General features: G+C 39.8%; 1 protein-coding gene and 1 long non-coding RNA gene across 5 annotated transcripts in view; one reads left to right on the top strand and one right to left on the bottom strand.

Annotated features, from left to right (window-relative positions):
* The window catches only part of LOC139631136 (uncharacterized), a 145,993-nt gene that overhangs the window by 6,081 nt on the left and 125,369 nt on the right, over positions 1-14,543 (bottom strand). Inside the window, exon 3 of the long non-coding RNA XR_011693302.1 lies at positions 2,076-2,164. This is a non-coding gene — a long non-coding RNA (uncharacterized lncRNA). The remainder of the gene's footprint in view (positions 1-2,075; positions 2,165-14,543) is intronic.
* LOC139631134 (metabotropic glutamate receptor 4-like) overlaps positions 1-14,543 on the top strand; it is a 152,791-nt gene that overhangs the window by 132,024 nt on the left and 6,224 nt on the right. For all 4 annotated transcript variants that reach the window (XM_071495114.1, XM_071495113.1, XM_071495115.1 and 1 more), the window contains 2 exons: positions 4,985-5,121; positions 6,326-7,261. In XM_071495114.1, the coding sequence (XP_071351215.1) occupies positions 4,985-5,121; positions 6,326-7,261 (1,073 nt within the window). The remainder of the gene's footprint in view (positions 1-4,984; positions 5,122-6,325; positions 7,262-14,543) is intronic.

Below are 14,543 nucleotides of genomic sequence, written 5' to 3'. Positions count from 1 at the left end.
CACCTTAAAGCTAGAAATGTATGGTGAATTCTCAACTGCAAAGATACCCTGATTTAAGGTTAGATTTATGATTGTTTTGGGTTACAGCTAACTGTAGGTATCGCTGTGTATCTGATATTACTGACTCAGGATGAGTCAGACTTCATGACTCATCTCTATTTGTGCTACTGTTACACTGTGTTTTAACATGTCACACCTGTTCAATGGTTTTATCACACAACTTAAACAAGTGACTGACTTAAAAGAATTTTCATCTATTATTACCCGTTGTGTTTATAAATTCAGGATAATGTCTATTTCCCCAGCACTATTCACCATGTTATTCATCTCTCTGCTGTTCTGAGTTACTCCTCTCCAACAGAAATACTTTATTTCCAGCTGCTTCCAGTCTGCTGAGTTCAGGAGCATGAGTTCAGTCATTATCAATAAAATTCACCACTTTTTGCACTCGTATTTTCACATTAAATGCCTTTCAGTGTCTCAAAGGGCAAAATCTATTCCATTACTGGTTGGCTCTGAATTTGAAACATCTGCACGAACTGTTAAGTTGCAGCGGTGGTAACCGAACCGCGCTCACAAAAGGGGCAGAGACACAGTTGGAAAAAATGAAAGCCATGTGCCTGTTTAAAAAGAGAAAGTGTTTACAGCTGAATGGTGAGTATGACATGACTTATGCTGTGCTGATGGAATTAGTGCTGTGGAAATGTGCATTATGCTGAATTCACCACAGTAACTATTAGAATACTGATGATTCCACACCTCTTTAATGTTTTACCTGCCCTTTATTTGTTCGTGTTGGCTATTATAGGAGCCCTAGCTATTATTTAAATACCATGTGAGAATAACAGTATTTCACAACATCCATATTCTCTCCTTTCTAAATCCAAATGTATTGTCGTTGTTAGATTAAACCTTTTGACCGAATGATACAGGTTTCTATCTTTTATTTTTATAAGAGAATGCCACTTGAATGTTTCTAATAGTTAAAGCTTATTCTGAGAGCACTTGTAGGGAGCAGAAGCTTATATACTATTATTGAGTAATCATGCAAATGTCATGACAGTGGCAGGAGGGTCAGGAAAGACACACACTTCAAAAATGAAGTGGATCTATGGTAAATTCTGCATGACTTTGCCTGCGTACAGGTCATTAAGAGTTAATGACCGGTGCAGAGGGCAACAAGCTGTGCTGCCATTCACCGAGGTATCCTGGTTGTGCGTCCATGCAGAACAAGCACATGTTGGATTAATGAACATACTCTGGTAATTTTTAAGGTGTGTATGTATGGTGGAAAGGGGGGGGGGGGTCAATACCACAATCATTAAATATTACGTGTAATTACAAGCACTCCATTAACCCCAGCGGTTCTTTGAGAGCATACTAAGCAATGTGCAAACAAGTAGCCAGTGGTCCACACATGTCACATTAGTGCGCAGCACAATGCAGCGGTAGCAGAGGCCTCCGAGGAAGTCATTATGCCCCTGACTTGTGAGCGGACTGTTTAGACAAGTAGTTTGTGCGACATGGCAGGTCCAGTTCCTCATCTGCAACTCAAACATTGATCATACTGCCCCAAAATGCACCACTCTCCTCACTCTAAATGGAGAGGACATACCACCGCCTGCAGGGGAATGACAGACCCCCGGGAAGTCACAGTGCCTTAAGAAGATGCCAGATTTGTCTTTTACTTTTGTTTTACCGTTAGGCTCATTAACAGAGAGGTATGATGTGCTGCGCCTGCACACGACACCATCTGTTTTACCTCTCGTGTCAAAATGTAAAAATGGTGAAGTTGCATTAGAGGGAACTACTGTACTTGTTTTTCTGTCCTGACAGAAAACAGACCTGCCTCTCTGCTGTGGTGAGATGAAGAAATAATACAGTGCAGAAAAATATTTAACTGTTACATTCAGACTACAGCTGGGAAACCCCTCATTGTTACAGAAATTACCTCCTGTTACAACAATGTGATTAGTCTGGTGTTCAATTCATTGTTATTGCTATTGTTGCTAATTTCTCCCTTCTTTGTTTTATATAAAACTGCTGTCATTTCTGTCAGAAATGTAGGCCTATACCTGTGATGAAGATTTTCCCCAGGACAGACGTATCCAATTATCTCAGGTCTCATGATCAGGGTAGTGGTTAAAGAAAATTCTTTAGCAACCTGTAACAGATGAAAAATTGAGAAAAAAATTGTCAAAAATCACACTGATAACATTAATAAATATGGGATCTTAAAAAGTACACAATTGGAACGAGCTGTCACTCCCAAATTGATGAACAGGTCTTTTAATATAATGACCTAAAACAACAGCAAGTACAAGACAAGTAAAATATTATCATATCTTGAATTAATACACACACACTAAAACCTCCAGTTCAACCTCTTTTACATTCTATTATAAAATGTGCATATATTATATATGCACATGTCACTGTCAGTCATGTGGTTCAAAAATAAAAACTAGGCTTGAATGTGACAAAAAAAGATTCTTAAACAAAAAACGACTAAAATCTTATTATTATAAAATCTTAATTATATATGTGGTGTTTTCACACTGTAACATGTCAATAGGTGTAATGTGTGAGAGCGTATGCACAGTAGCTCGAGGCCACAATAGAAGAGCTGTGTATCTGTGAAAGGTCTTGAATAGAAAAGCAAGCATGAACAAAGGACCAATAAAGCTGTGAAACAGAATCATATCAGCAGTGTTGCTGCGTTATTCTGCAAAACCACCAGTATGGCATTCAGGGTTCATTTTCCTCTGTCATTGACAGTGGTGTCCATATGAGCACTTAAAGGCTCGAGCGCATAACCCAGACTGTGACAGTGAAAGGCAAACAGCTTCAGAGTACTTTTAAAAGCTCAGGGAAATTGGAGAAAAACAAAAAAAAAGTTTGGCATGATAAAAATCTTTGATTGAAAAGATGAACAGCTTATCAATGGTATAGATGTGCTTAATATATTTATATAAACATAATGCCTCTCTTCTTCATGAAGTCACCATAATCCTCACATGATCACTAACTGCTTTGTGATGTGGGCGGCATTGTCTCACAGGCAAGGCTGAGTGAAAAGGAAATGCCGTAATCCAGCAGGGCTGACTCATTGAGATGTGGATTAGGGCGCTGCCTCTTCTGATGAAAAACAAGGGGAAAAAAAATAAATAAATACTCATAAGCAGAAATCCATCAGTATCAACTGGCCATGTTTACCCTTTTATTCTTAACTGGGATGCTCATTGTGTTTTAGGAGACTTAATAATGAACAAGCCTCGGAAAAAAAAAAAAAAAAAGAAAAACGCAGGGGCTTAAAGCTTTCATCAGTGTATGAAGGTATAGATGTTTGTGAAAGTTAATGTGAAAAGCAATTAGGCACAAAGTTCCCTCATCCGCCCTCCGAGGAGAACCTTTCCACATTCCACCATGATTAAATGGATCACCGGACTGGATGTGTGGCTCATCGAGTTTCCATTGGGAAGCTTACAGAGAAATCTTTGGTGTGCTTTCTTTGTGACACGTCGTTACAGCTCGTCTTAAAACAGCACACAGGAATACATTGTTATCACGATGATAAAGCAGAGGACACCTTGGGCTGACAGCATGAATGGTGGGAAAAGTGTGTCTGAGGTCAGGGGAGGGTCAGTTGTCAACCTCTGGACCTCCTGGGGAAATCCAGCAGTTTTTCTTTGTCCTCTGCAGGCACATATTATACCAGATTAATGGGCATTGTTCAGTAGCAAGCAACACAGAACTGGTTGCAAAAGGCAACTCCTGGGTCTGCATATGTTGTAATGTAAAATGATTTCTTCCTATAGTTTTGCTACAGTATTTTTAAGGTGAAGAAAACCACTCCATTAAGCTGAAGGTAATATGAAGCCTGATTATCTGACTGGACTACTGATTTGTTTCAAATCAGTCATCAAGCCTGACATTATGTTCATGTCAATATGTCATGAGGTGCATAATTTAGTCTCGTTTTGCCCTATCCAATTACTAGTGAGTGATGCATCTGCCCCGCGAGTGTCACTTTTGGTTTTCATGGAAGCTGTGATAGTGACTGCTCAGAGCAGTTAACAGCTTCCACAGCGATCAAAGAAAATACACTGATGCTCGACTTATTTGTGTTGGCCAACTAACAACAATTTGTACAGCTGTGTTGATTTTTGTCACCATTTCTGTGATGGCTTCATCCATTCTTCCTTAATCCCATGTGTAACTTTGACATTAATGACAGATATGGCTGAGAGTGCTGGTTATTAGCTGACTGTATCAAGTCAGCTGTGTGACTGACATTAAATGTTAGCACAGCAATAGACACCAGCCTCCCATCACTCAGTGCACAATGCAAAGTCAAGGGTTGTTCAACTGGCCAGTTTCAGTCGTGTGGGGTTGAGCTCAGTGGCAGCAGTTTACACCTGCAAAGTTCTGACTGGCTGAATGTCCATGAGCAGAATCCGAGACATATTTGAAGTGTGCCACAAATAGATATGTCAGCAATGATTCAGAATTCCAGAACCAGGCTAGGGGAGATCGTGGTCATGGTTGAAAAATTCCAACAATTATTGTTGGTCTGTCACGGCATGAAAGTCAGATACACTCCATGTGCATTGACCATGCTAACCTCCACACTACATTACTTGTACTTGCAACACAATGAGACAATGCAGACCTTCTGCAGTGTCTCTGAATGTTGGCATTGAACATAAATTTTATTTCCAGGAATCATCCAATATGACCATAATTCTTAGTGTATTTGTTGTCATAAAGAAGCCTCCTATAGCAATTAACAATGTGTTCAAATCAGAAAGACATTTGAGATTCAAAGACCATATGTTTTTCTAATGAATTAGCATGATGAATGCATTAACAATTACAGTACATTTGTTTTCTTTAACAGATTCATGGTTACAATACAGAAAATCACTCAGGAATCACTGCAGCAAATGATGAAGATGATGATGGTGAATGTTCTGTCATTTAGGCATAGCTGGCAACCCTGTGCTCTTCAATGAAAATGGAGATGCCCCTGGTCGCTACGAGATCTACCAATACCAGATCCGAAACCGAACGGCTGAATATAAAATCATTGGCCACTGGACAGATCAACTCCACCTTAACGTAAGCATTACACTCTCACACTCATTGCATGCCCACACACATCAGCACAAAAGGTTTGACTGCATTCATCCTACAAGTGTAATGCTTGTGTTAGTGTTTGCAATGAAAATCCTTCCCTGAAAAGTTGTTTTCTCCAGCTCTGCAGCTGCGTGTTTGCTCACTAACACCTCCCAAACCATTTGATAGCGCTTAGTGCCATCTTCAAAGGTGTAAATATCCAGAGGGCGCTTTAAATGATTAACAGGGCGGATTGTGATGAAAAGAAAGCCATGAGAGCTTAAGGACAGACATATTTAATATCATCTCTCCAGACGGCATCACTGACTTCCAAAAACAATACTGTGGGCAGGGGTGTGATGAAGTAATGGTATTATAACAGTAAATTACATAAAGGAACCAAACAAATTATGTTTTGACAAAATGAAGAGGAGGCCTTGGGCAGGCAAAAGAGTAAAAATTGAAGACATGAAGCAGCTTGAGAGGAGCTTTGTCTTCTTTACCTCTTTCAACAACATGTGTTATAGAAAAAAAAAAAGAAAAAAAAAAGATTTGTGTTGGACACCTACTGTGGAACATGCCAGTTCTGACTCTAAAGCTGGCTGTGTTTAATTAGTGTTCTTTGAGTTTTTAATTAAATGCACTTAGAGACAAATGTACCAGCTTTGGATGAACAGCCACAATAGAATAAAACAGATAACATAACATTAAAGAGAGAATTTATCTTTCATTCCTCTGATCAAGGACAGCTGAGTATTGATTTCTAACACAACTACATACCAAAGCAAAAAAAACAAAACAATGGGTCAGTTCCCTGCAGAGCAAACAGTGGGTTTCCTCTTTCCTCCTGTGTCTTGCCCTTCAGATAATTTCACCTCCCACTGGATAATTTTGCTGAATCTATGAGGAGAGCTTCGCCTGACCCCTAGATTGACCTTTGCTACCCCACCCAAATGAATAGATAAAACCAAGTAGTATGGGAGCTTACAGATTGACTCTTCAGCCCACGTTCAAACACCAAGTAACCACTCTTGAGATTGTCCTTGACCTCCCGGGATACTGGGGATTTTTCCGGATCAGTAAAGTATTACTACCCCTACATGCCACCTTTTTTTTTTTACACGATATAGACAGCTTAGCACAAATCTCTGCTCATCTGTCTTCGTGTCCATTCATGTTTATCTGTATCTCTCCGCCTCCCTCTCAGGTTCGTTCGATGCAGTGGCCCGGCGGTGTCCGTCAGATCCCTTCCTCAATCTGCAGCCAGCCCTGTCAGCCCGGCGAGCGCAAGAAGATCGTGAAGGGCATCCCTTGCTGTTGGCACTGTGAACGGTGTGATGGCTATCAGTACCAGGCGGACACCTACACATGTAAGATGTGTCGCTTTGATTTGCGGCCCAATGAGAATCACACAGGCTGCGTTCCAATCCCCATTGTTAAGTTGGAGTGGAGCTCTCCATGGGCAGTCATCCCCGTGCTTATTGCAGTGGTGGGCATCATGGCCACTTTGTTTGTGGTGGTCACGTTCATCCGCCACAATGACACTCCCATTGTGAAAGCATCAGGCCGAGAGCTGAGCTACGTGCTGCTAACGGGCATCTTCCTCTGTTATGCCACAACGTTCCTGATGATTTCAACACCTGATGTAGGAATCTGCTCCCTGCGCCGGATCTTCTTGGGTCTGGGGATGAGCATCAGCTATGCCGCCCTGCTCACCAAAACCAATCGTATTTACCGCATCTTTGAGCAAGGCACCATGTCTGTGAGTGCACCGAGATTCATTTCCCCAGCCTCCCAGTTAGTCATCACCTTCACCCTCGCCTCAGTGCAGCTGCTCGGGGTGTGCATCTGGTTCGGCGTAGATCCCTCCAAGGCCATTATTGACTATGAGGACCAGAGGACGTCTAACCCTGCAATGGCTCGTGGTGTGCTCAAGTGTGACATCTCTGACCTGTCTCTGATCTGCCTGCTGGGCTACAGCATGCTGCTGATGGTCACCTGTACAGTCTACGCCATTAAAACCAGAGGGGTGCCCGAGACCTTCAACGAGGCAAAACCCATTGGTTTTACCATGTACACCACCTGCATTATTTGGCTAGCATTCATCCCAATCTTCTTTGGCACTTCACAGTCCACAGAGAAGGTAAGCTTACAAATACTGCTGGATTGCATTTTGTTTTCTTCTCTTCATTTGTCTAAGTCGTGGCGGTACTTGAAGGGTTCTAGAAATCTTCCCAGCTGCACAAAAGCTACTTAAATACCAAATCTTGCCTTTTTAATTCTTCTGTTTATGTCTTTGCTTTTTTATTTCCTCTAGGGTTGTTCGGAACCCATTTTACAACAACATTGTAGGAGCATGTGTGCAGATTCACACCTAGACTGTCATTTTAACAAAAACATTACTGCGCAGTAGCAGTAGTGGAAGTTCAGAGAGCTATTACACAAATACTTTACAATATTGTAAAGTATTTTCATTTTCTGCCATTCTATACTCCTGTTAATCTACTCTCTAATCTCTGTGTCTACTTCAGAAAGGAAAATTGTAATTTTGACTCCACTACATTTGTAGGATGTCTGTAGTTGCTGTTTACGTTTTAGATGATTCTATAAACAAAACATAAGATCAACAAATAAAATGTGATTCATTGTCATAGACAACATTTCTGGCTTAAAACCACTTAAAACGAAGAACTGTCTTCCCATGACTCATCATCACAGGTTGTCTAAGTTTACAGCAACGATTTTTTAGCCTTAAAATCTGGTTGATCAGTTCTTGATCCCTCAGATTTGTCTTGTGAGCCCTGGTGGGGGTCCCAACCCCCAGGTTAAACTACCCAACAGTATATCAGGCCACGTGTGTGTGTGTGTGTGTGTGTGTGTGTGTGTGTATACACTGTATATATATGTGACAAGGGCTATTGTGTATCGGGAGTATTTTTACTTTTGATACCTAGTACATAAGTACAGTTTGCTGTTAATATTTCTATACTTGAGTGAAAATTTTAATGCTGGACTACACTACTGCACATTAGTCAAACAGCAGTTCAGTAATCTTTAAATGTGCAGCTCATTTTCTTATCAAAATATTCAACTCTGCTGTTGTTTCATGACAACAGTAATTTCAGAACTGAAGTTAATAAAACTCAGCAGCTAAAACAAACAAAATGAGACCTCTGATTGTGAAAACTCTAACAATCTACCAAATGTGGAAAGAGTTTTATGAGTGCATTCTCTAATAACTCTGCAGGCAGCACGCAAGCCTATGACTCACATATATGTGACGGCTGTACGCCACAGTGCGTTAGAAACCCATGAGCTGTTTACACAAGCTCACACTCACAATCCCGTGTCAAATCAATGCGCTTGACCTCATGAACCGTGGACTTGGATCACATCCAGTGGGAGCACTGGGAGGGTACAGGTCAAGAGGGATCCAAAAGGGCTTGGAACTCACATACAGAGGAGAGACTCTGGGTCCAAAGCCAAAAGGCTACAACAATGACACAGTAGCAATGTGTAGATGCAGTTGAAAGAGGTCTTTTGGCTGTGTAACAAAAGGGGTTCAGTGGCTACAAGAGAGGACAAGAGGGAAAAGCCTCATACTGGCATGGACACTATCAGTGGTGCCAGCGTGGGTCTGACAGATGCAACAAATTAATCCTTACCTCCTCCCCTTCGGGATTAAACAAAACAATGCATCAAAATGCTGGCCTAGAAAACTGGCTGTGATAGTTACCTTTGTGGAAGAACATTCTTGAGAGATAGTGTGTGTGCATTGTATCGCGCTGAGCAGCCCAAAAATAATTTCTCTAGTCTACAGCATTGCAGAAAATCTGCATACGACTGCAGCCAATTGCATTGTATTAATAATGAAGTATGTGACCATCACTACAATGACTCATTTTCATATGTTGCATGTTGTGCTAACATTACGAAGCCTAAACTGCTGTGAATCTGCATATTGGCCTTCTCCAACCACATAAATCCACTGATGTCAACACTAAACCAGAGCAACAGCATCCACATGTTGAAAACAATGAGAGCCCTGCTTTGCTTCAATAGAAACAGCCTGTTTTGTGCTACTTTTACTGAAATATATTCAGCAAAATGTACTGAAATAACAACTACCATTACTATACATTCTTGATTATCATACACTTAGCATGCACGGTAAAGAAAAGACGGTCCAAGTGCAAAGACCACATTATTTTTTAATGGGAGTGTTGCACATCTTAAGTCGCATGTCAACAGCAGCCATGGGTATCAGCATACTCTTTGTTTAATCATTCCATCTCCCCTCTGAAGATGAAAGAGAATTATACAATCACAGTGAGATTGAACAGCTTTTTTGGAGGATGAGGTAATCCATTAGCTAGCATGGCTTTGAATAGTAAAATAGAAGTGAAAAAAAAAGTCTTTGAAGGGCAAGTAAAGTCTTTTTGTTTCTCCTTCTTCCATACCTCGGATGAATTAAATTTACAAACCCAGGAAAACTTCTCTCTTGCAGGCCCTAATATAAGATGCTCAGTTTCTCGCTCCAGATTATATGAGTCACTCATTAATTATTATTTCCCGTAGAACTGTACACACAAGGGCTGGGAGATAGTTCCACTTTTATCATTTAGAAAACGTCTACCATTGCCCTGAGCAATGTTAAGGTGCAACATGAAATGGAACACAAAATGGAAATTTTGCTTTAGGGAAATGTTCCACTTTTTTTTTCTTTTCATTTGAGAGAGAATAATTATATTTAATACATAACCAAAGGGGCCTTGGAGTGTTGAGTCAGAGGAACTTCACACTCTAATATGGTTTAGTCTAGTCAAACCATGGAGCACGAAGTTTCTTTGTTATTGTAGACTGCCTTTAACAGACTGTCCTCCCACCTCCTCCAGTCCTCAGATGACATTTGTTTACATTCAAGTGACAAAGCTCTGTGGTGGCTGTCGAAATTATGACTCTTGTCCATCAGGAGCAAAGGAAGAAGTAATGTAGGACAATTATATTACTTATTTTTCAATCAATCGTTTTGTAAAATATAAAATAATTGTGAAATACGTCCATCACAGTTTCCTGTAGTCCAAGCTGACATGTCAGTCTCGTTTTGACACCTAAAAATCTTCAGTTCACAATGATATAAAACAGATACAAAGCAGTTAATTCTCACATTGGCAAAGAAAAAATAAAATAAAATACATTTTTTGTTGATAGACTCATCAATAAATTGACAAATCGGTGAAGCTCTGAAGTGGTGTGATGCTGTTATAGAGCCACAAAGTCCACAGAGGGAGGAGATCAGTGGAGCAACACAATTAAACACAGGAGCCTGCTGTTTTTTTTCCGGTCTTCGACCAAAAGTCAATTCTGATATATTTTAACCATCACCTGAGTTGCTACTTAGCTGTAACCAAGTGTTTTAATTGTAACCAGGACGACAGAGGTCCCCTTACCTCAACAAAGTACTTGTTTTACCCTAACCATTTTCTGAAACCTAGCAAAGTTGTGTTTGTGTCTATATTTAATGGCCAGGACACACTCAGTGCAACTGCTGAGGTGATTATGAAAAGTGTCTGGGTGTGATGACAGACCCAGTTGAAGCTGGTCTGTTCCTGGTGTTAACAGTCAGCAGATAAAAGTCAGATAATGCATGACCTGATTAAACATGATCATTTTAAACATGTTTGATATTTGCAACTGACATCAGAGACCGGTGCGTGCCACCCGACGGAGACGTAACGGTAAACAGCTTCGCCTGAAGTTTGCTCGGTCTTAGTTCACACACTCCCTCTCCCCTCTGTTGGCCCTACAGTCCTACCTTGGCCTTTTCAGCTCAAATTGCAGTGCACATTAACAGTGCAAGCTGCTGTTTGCTATCCATGTTTGTTGTGGTACAAGACCACATGACAGGTGGGATTGTGGAGTTGTCCACCACCAGAACTCAAGTCATTATTGACCAGTTGGTTAGTGTGTTGTGTAGTATGTCTCCTCAGTTGTATGGTTTATGCTCTTTCCTGACTGTCAAAGACTAAAAAAAAATCTGTGTTGGAAAGTTGTTGGAAATAGTCTGTATATGTGGTTTGTCCAGGCTGTGTAACTTTCAGCTTGTCTTCACATTTGTCCAGAGCTTAACCAATACTTAACCATAGCGTTGTCACATCATAAAACTGATTTACTTTTCCAACATTTTTAACAGTTTACTAATTTTGTATGTGTCGCTATGAAGGGACAGTAACAGACAATGTATTTTGTTGTTTAATTTGGGCTTTTGTCGCCGAGCTGTCCTGGACTTAATATGGACGAAAACAAACCCTGTGACTGATTCCCTGAGCCGTTACATAAACAATGTCCTTATTTAAGGAATTAACATGTCAAAGCAAACACACCTCATAATCATCGTACTGTAAATGACAGGCCCCACAAAGCCTCACAGCCCACGATGACATGTCTTTCAGAGCAATTAAATGCTCCACTTCCTCCGGGTCTTGATTTACCTTATCTAGCTGCCTGTGCTCTCATCACCCGTTTACAGCAGGCCGCTGCCTCAGCGTTACAAGCACAGTCATTTATTTGTCATCTGGTGCCAGGATAAATGTAACGAATGCCATGGGAGGCTCTCTCTATCATTCAAACAGGGACATCTGGTCTATCTATGGAGTGTGATCACAGAAGTGTGTGCTAGCTGCAGAAATAGATGTGACACCTGCTTACCTGGAGAAACAGTCTAAATCAGCGGCTGTCTCTAAAACAGAGGCAGGAGGAGGGGCATGGGACAATAGCGTGCATAGGAATGAGGCTTCAGCACAATGGGCTCAGTTCAAATTCAATCAGCCCACACAAAGAGGTCCTGCCATTACGGTGCATGAATGGACTGATGAATTGAGTGGTGCTGTTTATTTCTCTATGAAGCCTCCATCACACTATTGGCACTGTCAACTCAACAACAAAACAACACTGTTAGTGCACTAGTCAGACAAAGAGTGGGAGTTGCAGGGAGTTCATGTCAGACAGGAGTGTGCTCCTGACAGTGTGTGCTCGGTGTTCATCCCTGATACCTGTTACCACCACCCGGCCCCCTAATCCTTTGTGTCTTTTCAGTCCAAAGATAAATAGCATTATTCACAGTAATGACCCACAGGCCCAATAATACATAATAAAGATTGATGTTACAGAGCAGGGGGAGCTGAGCAGCATCTTGATCTTTAGAGAGCAGTTGTTGCGTTCATTAGGCCTACAGCACACCAGCCCTCTGGGTCTTGGCTGTTGACCTCTGGGTGCTCCAATAATGGGTGAACAGGCTGTGAAGCTAATCTAGGCCAAGGGACTGTGATCTTTGTAAATGACATTCTCCCATGAAGCTATACTGTTGTATCCCCTAAGGCTTCTATTTGTTTATTAGCTTAATTAGAGTGCAATTATAGTGAATTCTCATGCAGCAAGCCCCTCTGCTGAATGTTTTCTATAGCATGCTGAGAAATAACCCAGTAACTTAATGTAGATTGGGAATTATGCAGTTCAAATGAATTTGGTAGTTTGCTTCCTGAAGCAGGAGCTCTCTAGAGTCCCTTGTTGAAAATAGAATCTGTTTACATTTATTAACCCTCAGATTAATCTTACATTATCAGTTATCACTGGCTCACTCAGTTGTGTTACACTCTCTATAGGCAGTGATGTGGAATTTTTTTTTACTTCTCTCATCACATATGTACTCTTAGAACCCTACTGTTTTCCTTCCATCTTTTTCAGTCATTAATGCTGCCATACTTCTTCTGCGTTATGTTTTGCCTCAGGCAAGATCTGCTGATGGCAAGACAGGAATGTAAGATATACAGCAACTCGCTTTTATGAGCTCCGGTCAGTGCGTGCTCAGGTGCACTGAAGTTAGGAGGAAACAAATTTATGGATTGAACACTGGAGTTGTTCTGATGCTGAAAACAGGGCTCCGTTACACTTACATTTGTAAGTAAACGCAGTGTAGCTAAATGAAGCAGTGCAGTGGGAGTTTTTTTTTTGTTTTTTTTTTGTCCAGTGGCATCTTGATGCTATCTGACAAAATACCAGCCATAAATATTCAGATTTATAGACAATAATTTAATATTATAACATATTGACTTTTGTGGAATCATGCTGTGACTATATAGTCAAATTGTGCTTTGAGATATATCAGATCAGCTTATTAAAGATACATCAGTATCTGCGTTTATCGGTTGATGAATACAAAACTGACGCACGGAAATACAAATGCTATGTTTGAGATATTTTAGAAATAGTGTCACTGTTAGCAGTTCCCAAGCAACGGGGAAACCAGAGCGGCTCGCTAGACTGCCTGTAACAAGAGGTGTAGCCCTAAGCCCCTGGTGGGAATCCATACACAGTCCATTCATGTAACAGGTTTATAGCCAGTCTTGTTTGAAAAAAAGTCTCCAAATCTAGCAACAATGTGCTAAGTTGGCAACAATGCAGACTGTAAACACAATAGGGTTTGTTTGCACCAGAAACTCCAACTCAGTGACATGGCACACAGTTTACCAATGGTGGAAACATGATCACTCAGTCAGTCAGTCAGACAGTCTAGATTGTAGGACCAGTCTCGCAGCCAAAAACAGATTTAAATGATTCTAGTTTAAAATGTTTGCATTAATTATTTTTATATCTATATAAAAATATTAAATCAGCCAATATATCACTATTGGATTTTTGAAAATCACAAATACCTGTACCCACATCAACCTCAGAAGTTAAGTTCTAATTCTGTTATTTTTAGACACAAGTCGTGCAAAGGAATTTACATACCTGCTGAAGCAGAACTGAACCAGAAATGATTTGTTTGTTAATAGTTTAGTCAAATGACAGTAATTAATTAGGAACTTTTATTATAGGAAAACCCTCTTTCATTTTCTTGATTTTTAGCTTCTCCTACATGAGAATGTGCTGCTTTTCCCTCATTAGATATGCTTGTGAATTGAATTTCTTTGTGTTTTGGATAATGGAACCAATGAAACATTTGAATATGTTGTCACTGTTTTCTGATGTTCCATAGAAACAACACAATAAATTGAGAAATAATCAGCAGAATTGATGATGAAATACTCATTAGTTGCCACATGTATTGTTTTATAGTTGGAAAGGTAAATATACTTGAACAATCTTTGTATACATTTTACCATATTATTCTTACATATATATATATATATATATATATATATATATATATATATATATATATACGTATATATATATATATATATATATATACGTATATATATATATATATATATGTATATGTATATATATATATATATACGTATATATATATATGTATATGTATATATACATATATATATATACACATATATATATATATACATACATATATATATATATATATATATATATATATATATATATATTGATATTGATATCAGAAA

Source organism: Trachinotus anak, unplaced genomic scaffold, assembly GCF_046630095.1.
Source record: "Trachinotus anak isolate AG129_WGS33_773 ecotype Australia unplaced genomic scaffold, CSIRO_AGI_Tana_v1 ptg000013l, whole genome shotgun sequence".
In the NCBI taxonomy this organism is placed as follows: Eukaryota; Metazoa; Chordata; class Actinopteri; order Carangiformes; family Carangidae; genus Trachinotus; species Trachinotus anak.
This window is presented reverse-complemented; position numbering and strand designations above follow the sequence as displayed.